Raw genomic sequence first — 11,206 nt, forward strand, 5'->3', positions numbered from 1 at the left:
CATTCCTGACTCATGACACAACACCACCACCACCGCCACCACCGCCACCACGGCCCGAACAGCCCGTCCCCCGCTGAGGGACACCACCACCACCACCACACCGCCGCCACGGTAACAAAGCCTCTCCTTCAGCTCCGCCACCGGCCCTGCAGCCGCTCTGCAGCACGCACACTCATCATGACGCAGGAAATTCACTGACTGAACGCCACCACCGTGTTGTTGTGGTCTGGGTGGAGCAGGAATCTCACCTGGACCGGCTCGGCACTCACAGCTCAACTGGAGCAAAGGAAATCTTCCAGTTCTAGAGTCTGAAATGCACAAAAAGTTACTATTGTAAATGAAATAATCGGTAATCAAAGGCACTAATCTGTCTCGATGGATGATTATTATTATTATTATTATTATAACCTTTATTTAACCAGGTTTGTCCCATTGAGATCCAAGATCTCTTTTGCAAGAGAGACCTGGCCAAGAATGACAGCACATAAAGTTTCAACACATAGTCACATTAATCATAGACAGAGAAGAAACAAACAAATAGAATACAACAATTGAACTTTCAAAATTAGTTGAAAGAATTTACAAGATTAGTCAAACATTTGCACTAAAAAAAAAAACATTTGCCCTCCTGAAGCCTGGATGTAATGGAATTTATCATGGACTTGAACACATTCAGAGAAACCAGACTTTGGAGTTTGAGCTCTGACTGCAAACTGTTCCATGTACTCGGAGCAGAGAATCTAAAAGATTGACCAGTCTATAGATGTTGAAACTAGAAAAAATACTTACTACATACTACATACATACAAAAATTCAAAAAAACATACAAAACAAAACATACATACATATAAAAATTCACATTCTAGAAACAGAAAATTAGAAAATCTTTGTTATTTTTGCTTCGTACATGATCTAAAGACTATGAATTGGTCACAGTTTAGATTAGAACGGAAACCAATATATCAATCAATATCACAAATCAAAGTGTTGGGTTTGTCTATTAACCTTTTAAAATCATCAATTACTTTAATGTGAATTTTCTCTCAAAGAAACCAGGAGGAGAAACTGTGATGCTTCTCCTCCTTCTTCTCCTTCTTCTCCTCTGACACGATGTTGGAGTTTGCTCAGCGTCTCTGAGCTGAGCTGGGATCAGTTGAGGAGGACAAAGAGCTCGTTGAAGAACGCTGTCGACTGCAGATCAGATCGGCAGCAACGGGTCAAACACTGTGTGTGTGTTTATTAACACGGCGTGTAATGTGTGTGTTCCCAGTGAGTAACCCCATCCCGGCCAATCTGAAGTCGGAGGCCAAGAAGGCCGCCAAGATCCTGAGGGACTTCACTGAGATCTCCAACAGGAACGGCCCTGACAAACTGATCCCAGGTCAGCATCTGTTCATTTTTGTTCCTTTAAACTTTAAAGGTGAAGTTCACAGTATTTTTTTCTACCTTTTAACACTGATCCGTCTTTAGTTTCCTGCAGAGCTGCACTCAGGACAGTTTCAATAATCAAAGTTATTGATTGTTAAACAGTAAAATGTTGAAACTCTACAACAGAGATGGGTGTGTACTGTATGTAACCGCTGATTGGTCCGTGATAAGATGACTCTGCAGCAGCTTTCAAAATAAAACCAGAAACTCGGTCAGATAAATAAAAGAACAAGAACAAAACTGTAATGAAATAAAATCCACAACGATGAAACTGGGGCGAAATAAAAACAGATTTTCCAGATTTTAATATTCCTCACCATAAAAACCAGGTCACGTCTTAGATAACAGGATGTTCAATGAGGTTTAAAGGTTTGAAGGTGTGTGTTCAGTGAGGTGTGTGTGTGTGTGTGTGTGTTGCAGCTCATGTGATAGCGAAGGCCGAGGGTCTGGCCATCATCTCGGTCATCAAGGCCGGCTTCATGATCACAGCCAGAGGAGGAAGTGGCATCGTCATCGCCAGACTGTCGGACAGACGTAAGACCACACACACACACACACACACACACACACACACACACACACACACACACACACACACACACACACACACACACACACACACACACACGCTGAGCTCTCCCTGCAGCGTAACGAGCTGCAGTCATCTGATGCGTTAGTGTGTGGATGTTAATTAGCTCGTCCGGCGGTGGCGGCCGTCACATTCTCCACGCCGTGCGCTGACGCTACACTCCATTTTCCGGCTTTTTACACCAAAGGAGCCGTGGTTCAGCCAATCAGATCGCAGAGCTGCACATTCAATGACGAGAAGAGGAGGAAATGGAGAAAAAGGAGGAGGAGGAGGAGGAAGTCTTTGAAGTTGTTCAACATTTTAGCAAATTGGCCCATTGCCATAACCCCTATAGTCATAGCAGTAGGTTCGTTACCTTTAATTGTCGGTGCAAGCTATTTTTAGAACGGCGGAGCAGAGCCGCGAGCTGCTCAGAGCTACGCTACGGAGGCTCATGGGATTTCTTGGTTTCCCTCATAAAACTCATCAAATACACAATCCAACAACTCCACAACACTCTGGTGGACAAGTTGTGACCTGCACATTCACCACGCTATGAGATAATAACACAACGTTACCAGACAGAGTTGTTTTAGAGGGAAATACATGCAAAACCGCTGATGCGCGTTGCCTTCAGGGACAGTTTTTCATCAAGCAGTCTCTGTATTTCCCTCTAAAACAACTCTGTCTGGTAACGTTGTGTTATTATCTCATAGCGTGGTGAATGTGCAGGTCACAACTTGTCCACCAGAGCGTTGTGGAGTTGTTGGATTGTGTAAAATAGCTAAAAATAGCTTGCACCGACAATTAAAGGTAACAAACCTACTGACTATAGCGATTATGCCAATGGGCCAATTTGCCAAAATGTTGAACTATCCCTTTAAACATGATATTGATCTGATCTGAATGACTAATGGAGAAGATTTAATTATTCCTGTGTTTTTATCTCAAAATAAATCAAAATGAAAGCAACATTTCTTCTCCTCCTCAGGTTGGTCGGCTCCGTCTGCCATCGGCATCGCTGGTCTGGGCGGAGGCTTCGAGATCGGGGTGGAGGTGGGTGATGTTTGTTTTTTTTAAATAAAATCTACTTACTAAAAGAACAAACACATGCACACGTTGTTATGTTTGCTGTGTTGGTGCACTCAAGGACCTGACAATTGTTTTTGTTCCGGTTCAGAGGCTTTGAATGCACCACTTTGCTTCAAAACAATGTCACACTTCACATGTCAGATTGTCCCTGAATGCACCCACCGCGCAGGTGTCGGACCTGGTGATCATCCTGAACCAGCGGCGGGCCATCGAGGCGTTCACCAAGGGCGGGAACCTGACGCTGGGCGGGAACTTCACGGTTGCCGTGGGACCCATGGGCCGGTGAGCGAGCTCCTGCACTGCACTCTCACCGTGTCTGCAGCTTTAAACACCTTTAATGTTCAGTCAGAGACGGTTTATAAACCAAGACCTTCCATTACGAGTCAGCTTCCTGTATGATGTCACTAGGCTTCTGCTCGGCCACGCCCCTTTAGGGAGACCAGAGGCAGCATAGAGTGTATTGACTCCAATGGGACAATTTAACGTGAACACCGGTTATGGTCTGTCCTTTCTCCCCAAAGTCACTGAAGTAAATTTTGGACTCATTTTTCACAAGTCACATCTCTTCTGAACAGTTTGACACCAAAATGGCAATTTTCAGACGGACACATCAGGAGAAAATCCACTTTGTTCCAGACCTGTCTCTGTCTCTACGACACACTCTCGCCAGATTTGGCACAGATCTCCTAGGCAACGTCAAACAAACGGCCGCGAACTCCCGTGAAAATGATTACAATTATTTTCGTCATGCTAAATATGACTGTTAGTAGTGTAAATATTGAATGTTATCATAAGAAAATATAAATATCTCACTTTCATCTACCTACACATTGTATAAATCCACAGACACGACCACAGACGAGGTGGTGACGGTTGGCCACGCCCATTTAGAGAGACAGGAAGTATAACCATTTCTATCATTAGAGCCTCTCATGGAGTATCTTTCCATTTATTGAATATCTTTGGTTCAGTGTTGATGTGAATTACAGTTTAGGTTTTGATGTTTTCGCCTGGAGATTTACGAGGCGTTCAGTGGCGGTCGGTCGTGGCAGTTACAGAACCGGCTGTGATTTACTTTAGATTGATGATGTGTTTGGAGGTTATTTTTAGAAGCAACCAGGACAGAGTTGTCTCTCGGAGCAGTTCGACAGGTTTTGGCGCGTGTTGGCAGGTGTGCGTGGGCGTGGCGAGGTGTTTGAAGAACAGGTAATGGGAGCGGGGAGCGGGGAGCGGGGGTGGAGGGGGGGTAGCCTGTCTGTTCCAGCTGAAGAACTGAGCTGTGACAAACGGTCGGTCTGAGGTCTGAGGAGAGGACGTGAACAGAAACAGAAACCAGAGGGAGAAACGACAGAGGAGCTGGGACGGTGCCAGGTGGAACACCTCGGAGATAAACACCTATATGATGATGAGTTCCCATCAGCCACTGCAGCGCTGGATCAATACACCAATCACATTCAGAACTGGGCTTTAAAGGGATAGTTCAACATCTTGGCAAATTGGCCCATTGCCATAGTCCCTATAGTTTTAGCAGTAGGTTCGTTACCTTTAATTGTCGGTGCAAGCTATTTTTAGAACGCTACGCTACAGAAGCTAATGGGATTTCCTGGTTTCCCTCATCAAACTCATCAAATACACAATCCAACAACTCCACAACGCTCTGGTGGACAAGTTGTGACCTGCACATTCACCCGCTATGAGATAATAACACAACGTTACCAGACAGAGTTGTTTTAGAGGGAAATACAGAGACTGCTTGATGAAAAACTGTCCCTGAAGGCAACGCACATCAGCGTTTTGCACGAATTTACCTCTAAAATGTTTAACTATCCCTTTAAATTAGACTAAATTGTCATTGAAAAAAAGTACAACGAAATTCACTGTGCCATGCCTGAATAAAAGAAGCAAAAAAATACACAACACATGCATGTACACAATCATTCATTCAAGTCATGATATAAAAAACATAAAAAACACATAAAAAAAGATTTTGTGGACAGTATTGCACTGATTGTCTCATTTTATTGCACAGATTAGCTGGTGTTATTTGACTCTGTTAAAAAAAAATCTGTTCTTGAGTTCATTTTACTCTTTTATTGTAAATGCAAACAATAAATGTAGCTACAAATTCATATATTAATGATTAAATTGATAAATCCAGATCTGTGTTTCTTTCCTGTGTGCACTCGTGGTGCGTTTGAGGACGTAGGATTGTGACGTTGTGGTGTTTGTGGTCGTGTCTGTCAGGAACGTGGAGGCGGACGTGGCCGTGCGCAGCACCGCGGCCGTGTTCACCTACTGCCGGTCCCGAGGTCTGTTCGCCGGCATCTCGCTGGAGGGGTCCTACCTCATCGAACGCAAAGACACCAACCGCAAGTACGAGGCCACACACCCCCCCACCTGAGGGTCTCAACCTGGACAGGAAGTTCGATTTTCACGATGCACCCACGATGCACCCACTTTATTCACACACACAACAAAAATCATAGTTGGCTTGATAGTCACAAGGTGTGTGAACTGGTCTCCTGGGGAAGCTAACGGAAGCTTGTGGTAGGAGCCATTTACATACATTAGACACACATTGTAAACACATCTACATGCACATGACACTTACATACATTTAACATGCTACATACAACACAACATACACTTAACATATAGTTTGTGATCCCGGGATGTACATTATATATATATATGAGTTTAGCAATTGTTCCTTTAGATGACGTTTAAACAAGGAGATAGATCGTGATGTTTTGAGGCTGTCACTCAGTTCATTCCATATCTGTGGTCCCTTTGGAAGTGTGTGTTAATGTGTGTGTGTGTGTGTTTCCAGGTTTTATTCACAACACATCCGAGCGACGGCGATTCTGAACGGAGACGTGGAGCCGCCGTCGGAGTGCTACGACCTGTACACCGTCCTGGACGCCTACGCCGACGCCTACACCTCCGACTGGAGCAGCAAGTACATGGGTCCAAAGGTAGCCTACTCTATTAAATGTTTCTGTAAAGACAAAATAAGAATTTGTAAAATAAAGATTTGTACTTTTATTTATATATCTAAAAAGACAGAATGAGTAAAGCTACATGTGTTCAGATTTAGAGCAGAAAGCAGCGTCTAAAACTTAGTTCTCAAAGTTCCCACGCTGTCTGTGTGACCCTGAAGTCTCAATTACGAATTTAACTTGTTTTTTTTATTCCTTTTTGTCATTTATTATCAGTTTATTATAATTATTCACTTGTCCAACTTTTAACTTAGTTTTATTGTCTTTATTTATATATAAAAAAGAAAATACATTTGATGACTTTTTGCATTTTTTAGAATTTTCTTTTTACACTTTTGCACATCCACCTGGATTTAATTGTTTTTCATGATATGCACTTAAAAAAATGTTTAAACCTCAATCTGATTGGACAACGAAGGTCCAATCACAGAGCAGAGTCCCACTCAGGTGGTCGTGTTGCCTTCACTTGCCTCCTGAAAGGTGCAGGAGATTTTAAAGATGGATGCCTCCTCTGCTCCTTTTTTATTTTATATGTGATGACGCAGCAGAAATGAATGATAAACATGACTCAGCAGATTTCACTGGTTCAGTTTTTGTTTTGTTTTGGTCTGTTTCTAATGTTTTCTACAGGTTCACCGGTTGATTTACAGCCACTGTCCACTGGATTTTTAAAAAAAAAATTTATGTCGTACAATTTAAAAATCTTGAGCTTGTTCACCACATTTCTCTCTTTTGAGAAATTTATTCTTTTGGGTTTTTTTTTTATGTGAGGAAATGACGTCATCTCCATGTCAACATCTCCAGATGTCGTTGACTTTTCCCCAAAACCACAGAGTTTTCACTTTATTTCAGATGTTGTTTTGATTTTTGTTTTTTTTTGCTGTTTCTCCCTCTCACCCCTCCTCCCCCTCCTCACCCCCTCGCTCTCAGTCTGCTCCGTCCAGACCCCCAGCTCCTCCTGCTTCCAGACCAGCTGTTCCCAGACCAGCTGCTCCCAGATCAGCTGCTCCCGGATCAGCTGCCGACGCCGCTGCACGTTCAGGAAGTAAGAACGCCCTCTACCCATCCGTCTCCATCTACAAATCTGAAACCTCAGGTGAGTTTCTCCTCCTTTTTTTTCTTCATCTCCTCTTTTATCTCCTTTTCTTTCTACTTTACCTCCACTCTTCCTTCCTTCATCTCCTTCTTTCCTTCCTTGTCTTCTTTTCCCCTCCTCAATTACTTTCTTTCTTTCCTTGCCTTCTTTTCCCGTCCTCCCTCACTCTCTTACATCTTTCTTTCTTTCTAAGTTTCCTTCCTTGTCTCCTTTCCCCCTCCTCCATCACTTTCTTTCTTTCTTTCTTTCTTTCTTTCTTTCTTTCTTTCTTTCTTTCTTTCTTTCTTTCTTTCTTTCTTTCTTTCTTTCCTTCCTTGTCTCCTTTTTCCCTCCTCCATCACTTTCTTTCTTTCTTTCTTTCTTTCTTTCTTTCTTTCTTTCTTTCTTTCTTTCTTTCTTTCTTTCTTTCTTTCTTTCCTCGTCTCCTTTCCCCTCCTCCATCACTTTCTTTCCTTCTTTCTTTCCTTCCTTGTCTCCCTTTTCTCTCCTCCATCACTTTCTTTCTATCTTTCTTTCCTTCCTTGTCTTCTTTTCCCCTCCTCCATCACTTTCTTTCTATCTTTCTTTCCTTCCTTGTCTCATTTTCCCCTCCTCCATCACTTTCTTTCTATCTTTCTTTCCTTCCTTGTCTCCTTTCCCCTCCCCCTCCATCACTTTCTTTCTTTCCTTCCTTGTCTCCTTTCCCCTCCTCCATCACTTTCTTTCTATCTTTCTTTCCTTCCTTGTCTCCCCCCCCTCCATCACTTTCTTTCTTTCCTTCCTTGTCTCCTTTTCCCTCCTCCATCAATCTCTTTCTTTCCTTCCTTGTCTCCTTCCCCTCCTCCATCACTTTCTTTCTATCTTTCTTTCCTTCCTTGTCCCCTTTTTCCTCCTCCATCAATCTCTTTCTTTCTTTCTTTCTTTCTTTACTTCCTTCCACTTTTTCTCTCCTCTTATCTTTTTTTCCCTGTTTTTCCTCCATTGCCTCCCTCTTTTCCTCCTTCACCACTCTCTTCATCTTTCTCCACCTCCTTCAACGGCTGACAGATGATGAGATCAGTGTTTTAGTTTCTACACACACACACACACACACACACACACACACACACACACACACACACACACACACACACACACACACACACACACACACACACACACACACACACACACACACACACACACACACGAGGATCTGTGTGTGTGTGTGTGTGTGTGTTACTCAGGTCTGTTATTAACTCACAACCTTGATGAAGCAGCCAATATCAACACACACTGACACATTAATAATTCTGTGTGTGTGTGTGTTGAACATTAACAGGATAGACACGTCCTGTTTTTATTTCAGTGTTTAAACACACAGTGATGATAATGGCGTTGATGATTATTATTATGGTCTGTTTCTCAGGCTGCAGCTCCCTCTAGTGTTCACAGCTGCTTCCCTCACTCTGGTTTAACTGAGACTGAAGTTCATAAAGTTCATACTTTTACAAAATCTATTGAATGTTAGTTATGTTAATTATACGACCTGCAACCTAAACCATATAAACCGTTTGAATATGGAAGTACATTTATTTGATATCATACAGTGAATAAATCATCTAAAAGTAGAGTACATGTTTCATAAAAGTTTTTTTGTATTGCAAATTGTTCCATTCTTCTTGTCTCACACTAAGCTATTGAGTTTTAATAGCACTGGTAACTTCTGCACATTGACTCAAGGCCTACAGTACAGTATGTTCTACGCAAAACAAAACTCCAACTGTTCACTGATAAATATTACAAAATAATTAAATAATACCATAGTATTATTGTAAGACAATGCAAATTTTAGGAATACTACGCTTATTGATACAAAAATCAAAAGGGGTCAGTTGCAAATTCTTCCATTCAAATGAATATTGTGATTGATGTGTCATATGTAACCATCTTTAAATGGTAGGGCTAATTAGCAGACACATGTATGTTTAGTCCGTCAACATCTGGTGAGCCGAATCCAAATAGTGTCTGAGTAACTGAGAAAAACGTGAAAAGTGAGTGTGGGTAAAGTACAAATCAAGCGCGCACACACCTTTCAGCTCCTACTTCCTGTTTTCTTTCTGTTTCAGGTCACTCTGCCTCCAGAAACTCTGGTACGAGACAGTTTATTTATTCATTTTTTACATGATACAGCTCTAAATGTTTGACTTATTGCTGCTTTTGTTCTGTCTATCACTTAAATTCTTTGTATTATCCCTTTATTTTAACTGTAAATGTGCTCTATAGATAATCTTGATTGATTGATTGATTGATTGATTGACTGTATTTTGTTCCCCTGTAGGCGCAGCAGCATCAGCGGGCGGGGCCGGCGGCCAGCTGGTCGTCACGGCGACCCATCCGTTCACAGGCCAGCAGCCCGGCGACCTGAGCTTCGTCCCCGGCGACAGGATCACCGTCATCACCAAGACCGAGTCGCAGTTCGACTGGTGGGAGGGGCAGCTGGACGACGGGCGGGTAGGGATCTTCCCCGCCAACTTTGTGTCGCACTGAATCATCACGCCGCCCTGCTGGCGAACGGAGGCACTGCAGCTAAGCAACAGTCTCCACGGGGACGAACGATGACCGGTTGTTGAAGAAGTTGTTACGAGTTTTCCTTTATTGCTGATGGGATTTTTCTTAGATGATAATAATTAGTTTCCTGGAATATTTCTACACAGTTTATAACAGTTTTATCTCCAGACCTTGAACGCAGCACTTTAAATTAAAACTTCAGTGGTGAGTTCAGGGACCTTTCGGAGAGTTGGAAATCTCCACTAACTGACGTCGGCTGTTTCAGACGTCTCTTTGTTTTATTTGGGGTTTAGTTACTGAGTTCTGGTGATGGTGACGCTGCTGCAAGTACAAAATAAAAGTGTCATTTCCCTTCAGAATAAAATAAAATGAGGAAGAAACACAAAACATTTTGTACCACAATAAAATTGCACTTTTTATTTTTTTTTTACAGGAATCTGGGATCTGTTACTGTCTCGATCATTTATTCAGTATTCTTGGTAACTTATAGATTAGACAACAGTCTAACAGTCATTTACAGCACCAGTGTGAAACCTGATGATAATAATAATAATAATAATAATAAGAGCAAATGTGAATAACATTAAGACAACAACTACTACAGTCCATTGCTTCAATATGTAAAATAAAAATACATTATCACAAAAGTCGTCACCTGCCTTGAGTCAATTACCATTTCTTTAGTTTCTTTTTTGTTTTTTAAGCACATTTAAAAATCAATGTTGATGTTGTCGATGTTGATGTCATCATGACATACTGAGGAGTTCATGTCCGCAAATTTAAATATATTATAATAACTGGGATGTTGGCTACTCTGAGTGACCTTCACTTACATTTACATTCATATTTTTCAGGTTCTTTAACAGTAAGTGAGGTTGTTGCACCGTATTAAAAGCAGAACTAAAATCAACATCCCTCCATCTTTCTTTCCTTCCTTGAACAAATATGTTCCCTCCATCTTTCTTTCTTTTTCTCTTCCTTCTTTCCACAATCTTTTCCCTCCCTTCCTTCCTTTTTGACCCAATCTGTTCCCTACCTCCATCTTTCCTTCCTTCCCTTCTTCCTTCCTTCCTCTTTTGATCTGATCTGTTCCCTCCCTCCATCTTTATTTTATTCCTTCATTGAACAAATCTGTTCCCTCCGTCTTTCTTTCCTTCCTTCTTTCCACAATCCCTTTTCCCTCCCTTCCTTGAACGAATCTGTTCACTCCCTCCATCTTTCCTTCCTTTTTCCCTTCCGTCTTTCCACAATCCTTTTTCCCTCCCTCCCCTTCATCCTTACTTTTTGACCCAATCTGTTCCCTCCCTCCATCTATCTTTCCTTCCCTTTTCCCTTTGTCCTTCCTTCCTTCCTTGACCCAGGAGGACAACGGGAGGATTAATTGACATTGTGTCACTGTTCCTGTAGTTCCCACTCTCTGACAGCAGAGGGCAGAATAACGTGTGTGTAAACACCACCAGGACTTTACTTTTACAGAAACACTTTATTTCCACA

The 11,206-nt window shown here is 42.1% G+C and overlaps 1 protein-coding gene across 1 annotated transcript; it reads left to right on the forward strand.

The window, feature by feature from the left end:
- Positions 1-1,254: 1,254 nt before the first annotated feature.
- sh3yl1 (SH3 and SYLF domain containing 1) lies at positions 1,255-9,792 on the forward strand (the record flags this gene model as incomplete). The annotated part of the gene is made up of 9 exons (XM_083987474.1): positions 1,255-1,381; positions 1,849-1,962; positions 2,988-3,052; positions 3,258-3,370; positions 5,333-5,461; positions 5,919-6,063; positions 7,018-7,183; positions 9,223-9,294; positions 9,483-9,792. The coding sequence occupies 9 exons, from the start codon at positions 1,255-1,257 to the stop codon at positions 9,689-9,691; spliced, it is 1,140 nt and encodes a 379-aa protein (XP_083843600.1). The 3' UTR covers positions 9,692-9,792.
- Between the last annotated feature and the right edge of the window lie 1,414 nt (positions 9,793-11,206).

Source organism: Trachurus trachurus, assembly GCF_905171665.1.
Source record: "Trachurus trachurus genome assembly, chromosome: 2".
Lineage (NCBI taxonomy): Eukaryota > Metazoa > Chordata > Actinopteri > Carangiformes > Carangidae > Trachurus > Trachurus trachurus.